Source organism: Seriola dumerili, unplaced genomic scaffold, assembly GCF_002260705.1.
Source record: "Seriola dumerili isolate Sdu_G_001 unplaced genomic scaffold, Sdu_1.0 BDQW01000149.1, whole genome shotgun sequence".
NCBI classification, from domain to species: domain Eukaryota; kingdom Metazoa; phylum Chordata; class Actinopteri; order Carangiformes; family Carangidae; genus Seriola; species Seriola dumerili.
Window position 1 is genome coordinate 7,611,266 of NW_019174404.1, and position 17,370 is coordinate 7,628,635.

Sequence of the window (17,370 nt, forward strand, 5' to 3'; positions counted from 1 at the left end):
CTCCTTAGTAAATGACAGCAATGGAAAATTAGCCAATTAGTTTTTAAAATCATGTCAGAGGTAAATATTGTACTTTGTATGACTTATTACTGCATCTGTTCTCGCTAGTTATGCTCCAGAATGAGTTGTAATATTAGATCAAATGATAAAATTATGTGATTTTGTTGTTTAAACTATATGTGAAGTAATTAAAATAGAAATAGAAAGTAGAAATAAGTAGAAACAGAAAATAATATCTCTACAAATGTCCCTCTGATGCATAAAACGGGTCAAAAGGAAGAATTAACCTTCAATTCACTGTGTGTGTGTGTGTGTGTGTGTGTGTGTGTGTGTGTGTGTGTGATATGTGTGTGTGTGTGTGTGTGTGTGTGTGTGAGTGAGGTGACAGGGGGGACTAGTGGGCGACCAGTGAGGCTCCCAGTATGAAAGGAAAAGTAGGACTGGAGAAGTGACGTTATCTGCTGCTGGAAAAGAGGGAGGGAGAAAGAGGGACGGCTGGACTCCATTAAGCCGAAGCCTGCGGGAAAACTGTTTGGGATACTTCACTTCTTCAGCGAGTTCTTCGGGGATTTCTCTCTGTTTTTATCACCTTAAAAGACTTTATACATGATTTAAAGAGGGGGGACTTGTTCTGTACCGCGTAGTCGACTGTTTTAGTGTTTTTTCGTCTTTGTGAAGGTGAGTACACAGATTTAAATGTTCGTCCTCAAAGCCCTGCTCGGTCGCCGCTATGAAATATGAAAACGGTTTTATTGTGTGTCGTATCGCTTCTGCTACACTTAACATACGCTTCCGTTAAAAACTTTTCGCAAATTTTTAGCGGCTTGTTTGCTTTTAGACACTTTTTAGTGAAGGTAATGACCGACTGAGTATGTGCATGCAGCCGGGGAGTTGTTGTACGGACTCTGCTTACATAATTAACCCCTCAGTCTATTTGTAAGAGTGCCTTTACCGTTACTTTTAACAGGTGAACCGCCACATTTGCGGAGGTAATAAGTGCTAAAGGTCCTTGTTGAACTTGTAGCCGCGGGCCTATAGCCTTTGTTCTGTCGTGTTTATTGATTAGACGGCTGTTTTGATCGTTAGGCTACTGTCTACTGGACGCCCTAAGATCAAATAATGACAGATAGACTGTGGTATAACTTTTTTCTTTTTTTTTTTTACCATCGACTTCACACGACAGAGTCCGTCTTATTTCCTGAAACGACAAGGAGAGAGGCACAGTGATGGGAAAACAGCTTGTATATATTTTCAGATTTTGTTCTTCTTTATCCCTTCCTAAATCATCCTTGAGGGTCATCATTGAGTTAAGTTACCTTAGCTGTTCCCTCTCTAGTATTGTCATAACAGTGTGCCAGTGCTGGAAGAAGTAGGATACCATTTACTTTTCTACCTTCACACAATGAAAATGATGTGATAAGCATAGGTTCTGTATTAAAAATGGCACTGAATCAGCAGCAGAGTATAAGTATTAGAAGGAAAAATTCTCTGAATGAAGGATGAACCTTGTCAGGAATGGACGATATCAATGAAACACTCAAATTGTATAAGATAATATTAGTATATAACAATTTATCAATGGAAGATCAATTGAAAATGGTTTATGGATACAATTACCAGATGGAAATGTCTGTTTGCAGTGAACTGAATGCCTGAAACATCACGAAACTTAATTACATTGATTTCATAGTAATTTCCAATATTGGCTCCAATGACTTGCACTCTTACAGTGACCAACTACACTTGGTAATATTAAAAGGCCACTCCAGAGATTTAATGTTATACTTCCATTAAGTTAAGTGACTTGGAAGAGAAAGGTTTAAAAAAAAAAAAAAAAATTCTGAAACATTTTGTGCCTGCTTCATGCCTATGACGTTAGGCTTTCTCATATAAATCTGTAGTCCAAGCCGAGATGACATCACTAACACCATCAGGGTTACTTTGTCAGACTTTGGAAAGCTCCTCCAGAGCAACAGAAGATATTACAAAATGTTTTCTCAGGTTGAGTAGTATCAACCATTATTAGTGAACTCACTGTAGTGCCCCTTTTTCGAAAAGGATAGGCTTCAATTAGTATGGCATAATGGTATGGAAAATCTCTGATGGAAGACAAATCTATTTCTGTTGTAATATTTTTCAGCCATAGACCTTCTCATAGTGTTTGAAAATATTGATGCTTTTATGTATGAGCACTATTTTAATGGCATAGCACACGTGGGTGGTGCCCAGTCCTCTTCATACCATTTGTTTGTTTACTCAGTGCCTCACTTTATGAAGTAATCTCATTTTTTAATGTACTCTTAATCAGCAATGTAACCCATCAGTCTGTCATATACTGTTAAGGCTTTAGAGTGTAAACATACAATTTCCCACAAATGTACTGGAGTAGAGGGATACATGCCATGTATGCAAAGAAGGCCTGGCATACATGGGCTTTGTACCACATTTATGCCTTTCCAGAGGGTCAAAAGGTTTCTTTTCACCCAAGTGTGACAGAAGTTTAACTGGACCTTCTCCCTCCTGACTGTGGGTCTGTTGGCAGGATGGCGCTGGACGGGATCCGGATGCCCGATGGCTGCTACGCCGACGGGACATGGGAACTGAAGATGCATGTCACTGACCTCCACAGGGATGTGTCGCTGAGGGTCACTGGGGAAATCCACATCGGCGGAGTCATGCTCAAACTTGTGGAGAAACTAGGTATGCATGCATGCATGCTGCTGTCACATAGGAGCCAGAGCAGTTTTTGGCGGCTTTTCAAATCTGCTTGTTTGTAGAAAACAGGCTTGAATATGGATGACCATGAGTCTACAGATTTAATATGCATTGCATTAGTAATACAGTAGAAATGGTGCTGGTTGGCAGTAATTATAGCTCTTTCCTTTGACCTCCAAGCCAGCACCATTTCTGCCATAGCAGAATTTCTGTGTGTGTTAATGGCTGACTTGTGTTATCTGTTCATATACCTTGGGCAATAAATACCTCCTTTTTTTTTTTCTTTTTTTTTTTAAGAGTTACCATTTTTAGAAGTTAGATTCCACGAAGCAAACAGCAAAAGTACAAACTGTTTCTGAATACTTGCCAATTTTAAGAACAGACATTTTCCAGTTTTTCATGGCTGGGAACTCAAAAGTATGCAATTTGCCAAAGACACTGGGAGAAAATGTATGAAATCAGAGATTGGGGATCCGTTTAAGGACAATCTATGTTATTGTCTTTGAAGAAGAAAAGGAAGCTGTTTGTTTGCTACTTTTTAAACTGAATTAATGAGTATGAACATTGAATATTGTTGTCTTTGATATTTGTTGCTTGGAACCAGCTGAAACAGAGGTAAATGTTCCTCTTTGTTAGCTAGCTAGTTAGTTTGTTAGCAGTGTATATGGGTCAGTTACCCCAGGTATAAAGAAACCATAGATGGTGCCCTCCCCCCTCTGTATCATGCACCGTTCTGTAACTGCAGTTATGCACTTGACAAGTTTGGGGCAAGTAAGCATAAGAGTCCTCTGTTCCAGTCACTTGAACACTGTCCTGTTTCATGCAGGCTGGAGAAAGGTCAGCAGTGGTGGCAGTGCGATTTGGGAGTGACAGTGTGTTGTGTGTCAATGGTGCTTGAATGCTCAGCATTCCTGCAGCGCTCCAAGGTTTTATTCCCTGCCCATGGTCCCGTTTTTAGCTCTCCTGTGAGAGCTCCACATAATTGAGGTCTTTGTTCTCTGTGGTCGTCTGTGCTGAGCAGCATCTATGCTGCGTGAGTGCAGTGTTGCAGCCGCGAGTGGGACGACATGAATTCATTGGTCCTTCCGCCCCAACTCCACTCAGGACCTGGCCTTATCCATTGTTTGAGTTGTGTTCACACTTTTTGTTAAGGTCTGGTTGAAGGGTATGACTTTACTTAACATGACACCTTCACTGTGGTGTAGTGTGGATAAAGTCTTTGTTGCTTTGGTTGGCCTGTCATAACAGTCGGACTAATAAGGGATAATGGTGTACTAACTTTTTAAAGGCTTTTTATTGTAAAATAAAATATTGAAATTGAAATAGCATTAACTGTATTCAAGTTATATCATGTCATACTTGGGATATACGACCCTCTTTATTGTGTTTCTTTTGTTTTCACCATTCCTAATTTCTAGTTTTCCTTTTCTTAAGGATGCAGATATTTTGCTGATTACTTTTTTTCAACTTATCATTATTCAGGGGGCTTGAATTCCTCACATCCTCCGCTTGGCAATAATTTTGATTTGTTGACCAGTTTTTGTTGTTGGCTGTTTTTGTGCCAGAGTACTGCATATGATTTAGCGTACAAAGGTAATAGACCCCCATACTCAGAAGCAGAACTCTTGCAGTGACATTAAACTGCGGATGTTTGAAAGTGTGTCTGTAACACTTGAATGGTTTCACAAAGTGAGTATGGGGACATTTCATTTGACTGCCATCTCCCTCCTACCTTGAGTCAACAGGTTGTTTTTGCATTGTAATCATTAACCCACCCACAACATGGGTTTTCCACATGGCCTCACACTGCAGGAGACTGTACTGTATTAGTGTGAGACACGATATTTTGTGCTAGAAACAGGCAGTGTACATATGTTTTTGATAGTCTGATATAAATAACATCTTAAACATGATTTGTCAATGGAAATCTTAAAACAAAAACACTACACTATGTATTAATGCGTTAGTGTACAGTTTTTGTGTTGAGATAAAACAATCTATGCAAATTCCATTATGAGATAAAATTAAATACAAAGTAAATTGTTGTCATGTGACATCCTTCTATGGGAACAATCCTCAGGTCTTTCTTTTGTCAGTAACCTGCTTCTGTCCCTCCCAGCTCTCACTGCACTGGTGACAGACACACTCCTCACTGAACACCTCTTAAGTGCTGTCATATATCTACTGCTGGATTTGCTGATTGCTTGAATGTGGTGGTTATACATAGATACTGTACATGTACAAACTCGCATACATATACATGGTGATGTGAGAAAGGACACGTAGATACCAGAGTTTTGGCAGGCACTGCGTCAGTCTCATATTGGGAGGACATCCTTGTGCAATGGCAAATCTCTCCGTCCTTTCCCCTCTCCTTCCGTCTCTTACTCACCAAAGTGAAGGACCTCTTGTCTTCAGTAATTGCTTTCTACAAGGCTGATGGCGCCATTTTTTATTTCCTATCATGAACATTTGTTGTATGGTGTTCTTTTTCCGTGGGACTTTGTATCTGCATGTAGTAGCTTTCAGAAGCAATATACGTTTGTGTGGAAATGTGTTGACGTCAGCTGTCCCCTGCACGATGACCAGTGTTCTCATTAGTAGTATTTGTGCATGTGTTTCCACACTTGAGCATGCCTGTGCGGGTCGGTAGGTGTGTCTCGTCCACATGTATCCTGCTTCCATCATTCAGCTCTTCCTGTGAGCTGCAGGTCTCCCGTCCACATCGTAGGCTCAGATGGCCCTCCATAATGGATTAAATAGACAAATGCCAGGAAGCCACTCAGCTATTGATCACAGCAGCCAACGATGCTTCCATTTCCCCCGCAACTCTCCAGGAGGCTAGTATTTAAAGCCAGCTGATTGAGCACCCTCTGGTCCCCCACTCCTATAATCCTTTCATCCTTCTGTCGGTTTTCCAGCATTGCTGCTTTCTCTGACTTTGTTGATGTTTTCCAAAAGTGGTGCCCTCCTCTCTAAAAGCAAACATCGTTCCATTTAGAAGGGAAAACAAATATTTCACAAACAACATTAGCTGGTGTGAGTTTTATTGGATTTAGAGAGATTGTTCCCAAGTTACATAGCTTTTAGGACTATGGCTTACAGTAAGTGCTTGGACTGTCTGTGTTTCCCACAAATACACTGCTATTTTGCACGTGCTAAAGGTAGTAAAGGCAGCTTTTCAGTGTCTTGGTTATATGTCAAGGCCTAAGACTGTTAAGCATATGGATGACAATAATGAATTTTAGCTAGCTGTGAAAACTGCATAAGATGCAGGTCTTGGAATGAATAGCATCTTATTTAACGTAAATTCTGGGTGGGAATGATGTTGCACTTACACTCCTGGAGGCAGCCTGGTTGTATTGGCTCTGCTTAGCTTCATGAAGACAGCTGAGGGTAGAGGGACTGGATTGAGGAGAAAATGGGAGGGAAACGGAGAGGGGGGAGGGAGGTGTGTGGAGCGAGGAGGAGGGCCGGAGCTTTCTCTCTTCCTTCTGTCCCTCTCTTCATGGTGACGTTAGCCACGCTGCTAGAATTCCATAAAAGTCTTCGATGAAGCAGGAAATGACTTCCAGGGTTTGGCATGATGTTCTCTGGTCACTGCCGTCATTGCTGGCTTCTCTACTGCCTGCTTCATCCACCCCCCCTTCTCTCTCTGTCAGCCCTCCCTCTTTTCCTTTCTCCCTCTGACTCTTTCTCCTGTCTTACTCCTTCCTCATCTAAATATATTTGTGGAAACTATTTTTATGATTTTTTTTGTCTCACTTCTTTGAAGAATTGGCAGCCATGTCTGAGTATTTGACACCATCCTCTCCCCCAGCCACGTAGGGAGACAAGGAAAGATTAAAGTGCATATTGTTCACTTTCTCATGGTTTCTGAACCAGATTCCTGTACGCTGACTGTTAATTGTTCTATAAATAGAACTTGACTGAACTAATTGGTCTAGTGTGACTCTTGATCGTTCATGTGGTTGTTTCCAGTTAGGGGCCTGCAGTTTTTGGCTGCAGTACCACCAGCCAGCCGCAGAGAACTTTCCCTGCATGTCAGACACAAAATGTGTGTTTTGTATTTGCGATGACCTACATATTCACTTCGCAAGTGATTTTGTGAATGTCATCATCCCACATTCATTTCAATTTTGTTACAGCCAGTCATGTTAACCTTAACCATTAGTTTTACATTTCTACCCTGTTTTTAGAGTCAAAACATCAGCAAGCAAACACCAGTTATTGTTATAATGTTCAATCAGAATTTACCTTAGAAGTCACTCCAGTGTTTCCTGTGAGCAAATTTGTTTTTTGGTTTTCAAGCTAGTGCTCCACTTTGCCACCTATTTGAATTCTGTGTCCTTTTTGAGATGCCAAGATGCTGTTTGCTGGAGGTTTTTGGTGACCAGGGGGAGATGGCTTCATTTTGACAATGCAGTGCAGATTTCATTAGGAAACAGACATGATTTAACACAGGATGCTGAACTTCCTCTGGGCTTTTTTTGTACGCCTTCTCCCTTCTGCCTTCCTTTCATTCCCGCCTTCCTGCCCTCTCAGTGTTTATGGCATTTTTTTTTTTTTTTTGAAGGATATGATTCTCTTGGGCTGAGGGGAAAGGAGGGTCATCGGACCTGCGAGATGAAGAGCTTAGATACCATATCAATAACAGCCCTCTCACATCTTTACCTTCAATATCACACATCAGGAGAGTAGTACATTTCCTTGATAGGGGGCTATGACCGCTTTCCCTCTACTCATACCATCCTCCTGTGATACACAGTTGAGATACGTCACCATGTGTAATTAGTCATTGATTGGGAATGTGGAGCCATCCTAGAGGTCTGGCATGATGAAGTGCGAAATGGCCTGGCAGCCTGTGTGATCCTTCTGCGCTCTAATCTCTCTGACAGGAAGTAGTTAGCTTAAGTAGTGGTCCTGCCCTAGCCAGAGCTTTCCTGTTTCACCAGCAAGATGCTGCAGTGATTGTTCTCTTCTGTATTCAGACTTGGGCATGTAATCATATATAGACCCCTTGCCTATATATTTACATACACACACACTGTTTCCCATATGGAGAGTTAGTTCACCCAAGCGGATCTGTTCTAGATCTATTTTTTCCTTTCACTATTCTGATTCAGACTGCAACTGTGGATTGAATAAAAAGCAGAATTAGTTGATTAATTTTCTGATTAATTGAAAACAAGTTATTGGAAGACATGAACCTTGGTTTTATGAAATTGTAACATTTATTTATTTTTGACCACTTTCTGACATTTATATCCCAAATGATTAATCACAAAAATCATCTGCAGTTAATCAAAAATGGAAATAATTGTTAGTTGCAGCCCTAGCTAGCATATAGATGAGATAAAGAGACCATCCAGACCTTGACTTATGGCCGTGTTTTTTCTTTATTTTATTTTTTCGAACATGACATTCTAATAGAGTAGGTGTGAAGTAAGGATCACCAGCTGTGGTAGTGAATTTGTGCAGGGCTGCCAAGTTTATTACTTACACATGATACAAGGAAGAGTTTCTGTTTAAACTGAACTAAACTTTGACAGCTGTTGGTTTTGATGCACTCCCTTGATGAAGGGTCATGTGGGAACAGTATCAGCTGCTTAATGCTCTAAATATCACATGTTGCATGATCTGAACAGGGTAGTTGGCAGGGTAGATTATTGCTACTTTACAGATTTTATATATAAAAAGTACAGCGTGATCAGATTTTCATGTTCGAAATATCTTTGTTTTCCATAGCTTTCACTGTTTGTCCACTTTCTTGGTAGATCACTGTGCTTGTTAAGGATGATTTCATTCGCTATGTTTGGCATCTTAAACATGCAGCGGAACAAACTTTCATGACTCCTCTGGGAATCTGAAGCCTGCTGCTTTTCGTTCCTCTTGCCTTCCTGTAGTGGCAGGCAGCACAGTAGATCCAGTGGAAGGAAATGTTAGAGCAGCACATTGTTGTTGTAACACCACACACACCTGTGTGTCAATGGAGTAAACTGATCTGGAGTTTTTTGTTTAGGTTCTCAGCCCACATTTCATTCATTTAAACCTGTCCCCACCTCTCTGTACTTTACAGAGCAAAACAGCAAGAGAGGTGTTTGTTTTCATATCCAATAGTTTTAATAGGGCAGTTCTGACTGAGTTCAGTCATGTGGGCAGTTCTGACATTGTGGAAATAATTTAATTACAGCTCTCTCACTCTTAACATTTATACATGATTAACATGGCAGTTTAACTGTTTCCCACTCATATCATTTTCTTGTTTGCTCTATTGCAGGTTCATTTGTTAGAAAAATGTAAAAAAAAAAAAAAAGACAAAGAAAAGAAATTGGCTGTCACATGTCATCAGAGCTGAAGATGATGTCTTTAAATTGCTTATTTTGTTTGACTAATAGTCAAACAAATATGCAATTTATATTAAAATGAATCAGAAAAAATCTGCAAATTTTCACAATTAAAAAGCTTTAACTAGAAATCTTTTAGTGTTTTAATTTGAAAATGGTCAATTGATGATCAGAATGGTCTGTTCCTTCATTACTTGATAAATCAGCTAATTGTTTCAACTTTGCTTGTAAACTGTGCAAATATCTAACCATAGCAATCATGCTCATCAGCCTCAAGTATTCAGAAGTGTCACTTAAACATGCTGGTTCTGCTAAGGGTTTCTAGCAACCGAGCTTCCTGTGGAACTCACAGATGCATCACTGGGTTGGCTTATCAGAGTCCTAAGGGGACGTCTGGCAGGATGCATACATGGATAGAAGGACAGATGAATATTGTCTAACTGCTCCATTGATCTTAGACCCAGAGTTTGTAATGTCATTATTCCACCGGGTCCCTGAACACTTAATTGTATAAAGCTGTGTCAGGGCGGAGGGGGAGTACCCCCACTGTTTTGCTGTGTTTGGATTATGACACAAATGGATACAAACTCTATGTCTCTAAGGAGGTTTCCCTCTAATGGCCCTCCTGGCCTCTCCTAATGCATCAAAGCCAGTACTGTTGCACTCTCGTCTTTCTCTAACAGGCTGGATGCTCCTAAATTTCCTTTTAAGATTTCTGATTTACTACACTCAGAGGAAAAGTGCCTATTTTCTTACACTGGCGTAGAGTCTGTCAGCCAACTGTGCCTGTAGGCCTTAGCTCTCCTGTCTACCTCAGCTCTGCCAAAGCAGCTTCATCTCATCCTCTGGAGCTTTCAGGTGAGCTAAGATGTGAACCTTGATGCACCAAAGATCTGGCCTGAAGTGTGAGTGTTACCAGCGCTTGACAGTGCTTATCCTGAAGCATACCCTTGGCTCATCCTCTATTCTTTAGGCTATAAATGTGTGTGTGTGTGTGTGTGTGTGTGTGTGTGTGTGTGTGTGTGTGTGTAAGCAGACAGTACCTTGCTTCATTAAAAATATTTCATCCAGTTTTGGACTGGTTTATGTCTGTGTGTGGGAAGCAATGGCGGTACACTCAATAAAATCAATAACACATCACAATGTCCCCTGACTCCCTTTGGTCCTGCCATGACCTTAAAGGATCTTTGACTTGCGTGAGCTGTGTATGAATGACACAGAGAACAACATCGATGAACCTTTTGTTTCTTATTTCTGCAGCCTAAAAAGCTTTAACGGCATGTGTCTGTTTGTCATGTAAAGCTTGACGGCTTGAAATGTTCTGGATTTGCCTGTTAGCAGAATCTGAGTCTAAAGGCAATGTTTCTTGCATATTTAATGCCTTGATGAATGGCCTGTTTGGGTTTGATGGACTGTTGGCAGGAAGCTGAGCTGTTGTATAATAACTGACTCGAGTGAAATAAGCTCAGCTAACCTTGTTCAACTCAGCCTGTCAATGGAAAGCACTTGAGTTTAAATGGTATTGGTTTGTGGATACCTAAGGGACCTAAGAGCTGGAACAGATCAACACATTAGTCTACGGCTTCACCTTTGCTGGTGTCAGAGTTGGGCAACATGGTGTGTTGCCAGTATTACACAATCTTATTTGTATAGAGATAGATGTAATGGATGCATTGCAAGTATGACTTCTGGATGTAGCTGATTATCTGTGGATCATTTGTCACGAGTCCAGAAACACGTTTGTCTGCTCTTCTGTCTCTGACATGTATGAATGTATTGCGCACAAGCCAGGGGCTGTATCACTTCAATCTTCCACTGCAAACCTGTGGGACACTCTTATCTCATGTCTGCTAAAGAGATGTCATCATCTCTCTATCGAAGCTGTTGTATACATGTTGGGTATCTGATGTTGATACTATCTAGCATGACTGCACGAGCAAGGGAGTGCCTAAAGGCCATTTACAGTTACAGATCTAATTTAAGGACAGTGCTTGCTTCCTGTATCTATGCTTGTCAATACCGACCTTCACCCTGAATAAGACGTGGAATGTATTCAGAAGGAGAAGGGCCTTCACATTGTAGAGGGGTTTAAACTGTGCGAGGGAGAGAGAGATTAACACTGACAAACCTGTCGCTCTGTGTCTTTGTTATGTATGAAAACAAGTTGTCGCCTTGCACCACTATTCCTGCCGCGTCATTCAGGAGTCACCAAGGAAACGGCATGACCAGCCTCACCCAGCTGTAATGTTTTTATCAGCTGATGGTGGAAAATGACAAAGCCTTGCACTGCATGGCCACTGTTATCACTGATGGCAACAGCTTGGCTCTGACAGCTTATGAAAAACCTTATTAGAAAAAAGGCTCACTGTGCAAACGCAATGAGAAAGTCCTAACCTAAAACTGCGCCCTCTCTTAAATCACCTCCATCACTGATGCAGGAGATGAGCCTGAATTTTGCTTTAGGCATCAGCTGACTGTCACAGCTTTGCTGGTTAAAGCCGTGTAAGGAGAAAATATCAGGCACTGAGTGCACATGGAACAGCAAAGTTTTTTTTTTTTTCCTTCTATTGCAAAAGCTCAGTGTTACATTTTGATTACATAACCACAGCATGTCCTTTTTTGTCAGCATTGATCATTAGCATTTTTATTATCAGCAAATCAACACACAAATCCATGTGACTTGAACTTATCTTTCCACTTTCTGTCTTTCGGTTTGTCATTAAACTCAAACTTTACTGAGAAGCTGTTTTGATTTTAATGATATGACTAAAGACTGTAGCACTGCATTTCCAAAATCACATATAGTATAATATTGTTCTGCAACAGATGGAAAAATATTGACCAGCAAAATTAAATGTGAAACAACATAAACAACAGAGTTCTGATGGAAAAATAGCCAAGTAATGTTTACAAAACAAAAAATAGGTGGGTGTGTTCAGGTATCAAATATGTGTGCGTGTATATGTGTGTTCAAATGTGTTGTTAGCAACAAGTGGATGCAAGCTAGGGTACTGAAATCTTTACTCTCTGCCTTTATTCTATTTGTGTAAATACAGCTTTCATTTTAATGGAGGAGATAAAATTTGTAGATGCTATGCATTTACATTTTTTTTTTTGCATGTAGATTTTTGTTTTAATTTCCTCCTGTGCCCTACTCCCAGTCCTCTGCTCATCCTCCTCTTCTCTCCTTTTCATGCCCTTTCTCTTATTCCTTCTTTCTCATCCTCTCCTCTGCCATCCTGTCCCCTCCCCCTCACAGTCAGGCCTCCATAAACATAGCTGTCTCCTAATGTAAACACCACAGATACTCTGACTAGAAGGGGAGGGATGGAGAGAGTAAAGAGGAGTGATGGGGAGGAGTGGGAAGGAGGGACAGTTCAATTTCCTGTATTATTCCAATCAGAGCCCTGCAAACTATGTATTTTTGTTGCAACAATACAACATTTAAAGTCTAGATTTAATGTTTTGTCTCAGCAATTGCTTCTCAGAATATTGCAGTATTAATCCACATGTTTTGAAAGCAGTATTTCTGTTTGTGGTATCTGGTGCTCAAAGCAGAGGAAGCAGTCTTGGTCGAGAGCTGCGGTGGTGATGGTGGTGAATGAAAACAACTCAGTTAGACACAATTTATGGATTAATTTAGCTTGTTAAAGCACACACACGCACAAACACACAGAACTAATGTAGTTAATGGATGGTTAAGAACACCCTCCCCTCCGATATGTCCCCAAACCCCCACACATACACACAACATACACAATCTCTGTATCATCTTTCATGTCCTGCAGAGGTCATAAAACATGGTTTTCCCATCCTATTTCCCCTCCCCTTGTCTTTCAGACTCTTCTTGTGCAGATACACACACACACACACACACACACACACACACACACACACACACACACACACACACTCCACTAAGGGGCTGTGGGTCCACATTTAATGCACCCAATTACTTAGGCCCCCACTTCTCATGCTGCTGCATTACGTCAGGCTTGGCAGGCTGTATTTTTAGCTGGGAGATGCCATTGGGCCTCTCTCCCTCCGTCTCTGTGGATTGAGTTACCACCTTGTTGCTGAACGAACCCAATGGACGCCTACGTGAGCTGCCTTCATCCAATCACAACACATCGAACCACTGTGTAATGACACAAGCAAGCAGAAGGAAAGACTATGTCCAGTAAGGTTTTGGTCGTGGGCGGTGACAGGAAACAGTGGAGCAGTGGGGCCATTGAGAGTGTGTTGAGGGTAACTGAGACCATCTAAGACGTGCATTCATGCCTTGCCACAGACTGTATGGTGGTCATGCATGCTGAGTATGAAGACGTAGCTATAGAACGTGGTCTGTGGTGAAGACAGGAGTGCCAAATGTTAATGCTAGCTGTTTAGCATTGCTCCCAGACACCAGAAATTACAAGTTTGTAAAAGGAAAAACTGTGAGCAGAGTTATGAAAATACATTCAGGTCTATTTTTTCAATTTTCCTCTCCTTACTCCCTCTCATTATTTCAGCCTTTAATAGCTGCAGTACACATAAGGGAGCAGTTTCTCTGATGGTAGCAGTGAAGTTGTGTTCTGCACAGCTGAGGCATGAGAATGGAGCGATGACAGCTAGACCCCCTGCTGATAAAGAAACTCACAAGGGGTCTCAGACAGAAAGCTTGGAATGTTTTCACTCAAGTGTTTGCCTGTCGGAGTAAACAGTATAAAACCCAACAGCTTGACAAACAATCTCCACAGTTCAACACAGTCCTAGGCCTTCACAGTGGCATCCGCATTGAGATGCTGGTAGGCACTCTACTTCTCAAACTTTCCTCCCCATCTTAATCACCAGTGTAATCTCTTCCTCATCCCAGTGTGCTTTATAGCAGTCTTGGTTCCTGGTTCAAAGCAGCCAATCTGTTGTTTCACCCAATCACCCGCTAATCCCATTCATTCAGCTTTTAGACGGGATCAGCAGGAGAGTGTCAACAATGCATATGAATGCCCCTACCCTATGTAAAGTTCAGGTCAGGGAAAACAATAGCAGCGCATGGAAACATAAGGCCACTCAAGGTTTAGGTTACCATGGCACCAAGCAGTTTGATTGACATATGGAGGAGATCACCATGGGGTAACATTCAATATCATTCCCCTGTTCTATTTAACATGGCTGATCATCTTCCTGTCGGAGTGAGCAGAAGCAATGAGCATCAGTCAGTGTTAGATTATGATGTTAAAACCAAACCACTGCTGTAACTGCTGTTTGCTCAGTATTTATACGAAATGAATTGTAGTCCATTACGGCTTCAGTATGTCCATTAGTAGCTGTGTCCTCCTTCATGTAATAAATAGATGTAATATTTTGATGCCACATTTAGCTAATGTGCTACCAGCCTTGAATACAAAGTAGATGTGTTTCCTTAATGGGGGACAAAGTGCAGCTCCTGTCTGTTCTTTTTTTTTTTTTTTTTTTTAACCACAGGGATGCAGCAATAATTTGCACTAAGCCCAGTAATTCTTGAACCTAAAGCACAGATATTTTCTTTTTATATATAAGTTTCATTTATGAAATTTTACTTTTTCTACAACATACACACATGAAAACAAATACACATAACAGAGTAGAACCAAATAAAACCGGACACCCTGCCAGCTCATAGAGAAAGTGCACATATGCATGTCAGTCCGTACAATGACTGAAACGTCCACAAGTAGATTGCGGGTCAGAAACAGGAACCAGTACCAAATGAGGACAAGGAAGGTCCAAGGCACAGGCCAGAAAGCTGGCGGACCGGAGCTCAGAACAGTACGGTACAGCTCGATATGATTAGTTCCCAGGTCAACACCTCTCCTTTCAAGACAGATTTGTAAAAAATGTGAACCTATATGAGTCAGTACATGTAAATAGGACCTACCTAACTACTTGTCGTCTCGCTGACTGGTTTCTTAGCTTTTTGGAAAATTTAACAGTGGGCTATGACAATACAAAACACCATTTTCTCCTCAGTCAGGCCTTTGATGAAAACACTGACACGGCTATGTAAAGAGTTGAGACAGTTAAGATCGAATGCTTTGATTAAAGGGTGACTGAGCAAACCCACGTCTGTGTCTGGACTCTGACTCAGTGAGAGGGGAGAGAGAGACAGAGACAGAGGATAGACTGGAGAAGCGATGAAGGGCTACGTGGGTGGAGGAAATGAGACACCGCTCTGGGAAGTGCCTTCCTGGACTAATGCTAGAGTAATGACATCACTATTCAGGGGGGACATCTGGAAATATAAAACTATAGGCCTGTTCACTCCATGTCAACTATCATACTCTGCTAAAAAGGCGATTATATTTTACACTTGAACATAACGCAACATACGCACAGCATGTGGTGCATGTAAACAGCGAAGAAGTCTGTTCTCAAGCCAGCTGGCCTGCCATTCATGTGGACTTACTCTAGCTTAACATACTTGGCTATTTTGTGAATGTTTGCCATTAGAGGGATAAATAAATATGACATGGATACAGAGGAATTCTCATGCTTCACTTTTACCTTTAGCTTTGAAGTGACTTACAGCTCATATACACAACTTCAGCCCAATGACAATGCTGTTGGTGTAGAAACCAGAGCAAGGTGATCTGCAAAACAGCTGCTTTGAGTTCCCTTAAATCCCTGTGGTTTTCACCTTTACCCTTGAAGTCAGACACACACACCATGAGACCACAGGTCCATCCCCATTGTGCTGAGCCCCTGCGGAGCGAAAGCCTGGGAGCTATGTGGGGTTTTGGGTGACTTGTATCTGCTTTAGAGGGATCACAGTGAGACTTTGGAACAAAGAGGGAGGTATGAACCTGATATCCCCACAGTGTCATACAAACAGCCATATCTTTCACACACTCACTTGTCTCCTCCTTCTCACTTTGACTTCACCGCCCCTGTGCAAACCTTTTCTGGACTCCCCCCTTCACCCTAAATGTCACCCCCCCCCCGTGCCCTGGAGGGACAAATGCGGCGAGCTTAGGCCGGAATAGTGAGATCGATACAGGCTGAGTGCTGTAGTTACACTTTCCCTTTGTCAACAGTATCTTCACCTTGTTGAGACAAGTGATGCAAATGGCCATAATATGGTCATGTAATATAGCAGAGAGAATGCTAGTAAAAAATAAAACTACATAATGCTTTGCTGTGTTTTCATTTGCATCTCTGCAGTTCTTTGTAAAACTCATCCACTCTTCTCTTTTCTTCGCCTCCTTAGATGTGAAAAAGGACTGGTCAGACCATGCTTTGTGGTGGGAGAAGAAGAAGACATGGCTGTTGAAAACCCACTGGACATTGGACAAGTATGGCATCCAAGCTGACGCCAGGCTGCTCTTCACGCCGCAGCACAAGCTCCTGCGCCTCCAGCTGCCCAACATGAAGCATATGAAGGTCAAAGTCAACTTCTCGGACCGCGTCTTCAAGGCAGTTTCCGACATCTGCAAAACTTTCAGTAAGTGGAGCAAAGGACTCATTTATAGGACAGCAGGCAGAGCAGCATTCATATTTTTAGTGTTGATGTGGAAAACAGTCATGAAGTAAATGTGGGATGAGGTGTGACTGATTGGCGATGAGTTACGGGAATAAAACTCCTTTTGCGTGTAGAACGGTGAGTCCAGTCCTACTGAAGTAGCACACCCTGCTCAACCAAAAACTTCCAAATTATATTTTTGGAAAGGTTCTGGAAATGTTCTTCATCAAACTGAGCTAATCATGTCCTTCCTCTCACTTTGTTTTTATCCATGGCAATTTGTCGTGTTTATTAAACACACTCTGAGCTCTGTGTACCAGAGTCACGTCTCCTGACTGGTAGTCCACTGTTAACTCTGGAGTCGTGTCCTTGGAACATGGGCTCCATCGGTCTTACAGTAATGTTTAGTAAACAGAGATTATCAATCTGTCTCAGGCTTGTTACACAAGCACACACCAAAGTACAGATTCATGTACACGTAAATAACTCATACTCTTGCTCACTGTCTGGCTTACCTACCATCTCTTCTGCTAATAACACTTCCCAATTTAACTGTCCCCCTGGGTGTAAGTAATACCCAAGGGTCTCACACACACACACGCACACACTATTGATATTTTCCATGATTGGCACCACACTGTCCTGTCAGAGACATGTCACAGGTCACACACTGGACCCCGGTGACCCTGACCTGCTAACAGCCACTTTTCCTAGGCTCAGATCTCACCACTTGCCCCTGACTCACAGTCACTGTCTGCAGGGGGGTTTGCATGTTTGGAGAACCACCATCCATATAAATCCTTCCATCAGGCAGGGTCTTTGCACACCTGT

At 41.7% G+C, this 17,370-nt stretch overlaps 1 protein-coding gene across 4 annotated transcripts in view; it reads left to right on the top strand.

The window, feature by feature from the left end:
- The first annotated feature begins 475 nt into the window (after positions 1-475).
- Positions 476-17,370, top strand: part of fermt2 (fermitin family member 2) — a 40,899-nt gene continuing 24,004 nt past the window's right edge. For 3 of the 4 annotated variants that reach the window (XM_022750305.1, XM_022750306.1, XM_022750307.1), the window contains exons 1-3: positions 476-678; positions 2,543-2,700; positions 16,288-16,521. In XM_022750305.1, the coding sequence (XP_022606026.1) occupies positions 2,544-2,700; positions 16,288-16,521 (391 nt within the window). In that variant the 5' untranslated portion in view covers positions 476-678; position 2,543. The remainder of the gene's footprint in view (positions 679-2,542; positions 2,701-16,287; positions 16,522-17,370) is intronic. The other variant, XM_022750308.1, reaches the window with a different exon arrangement.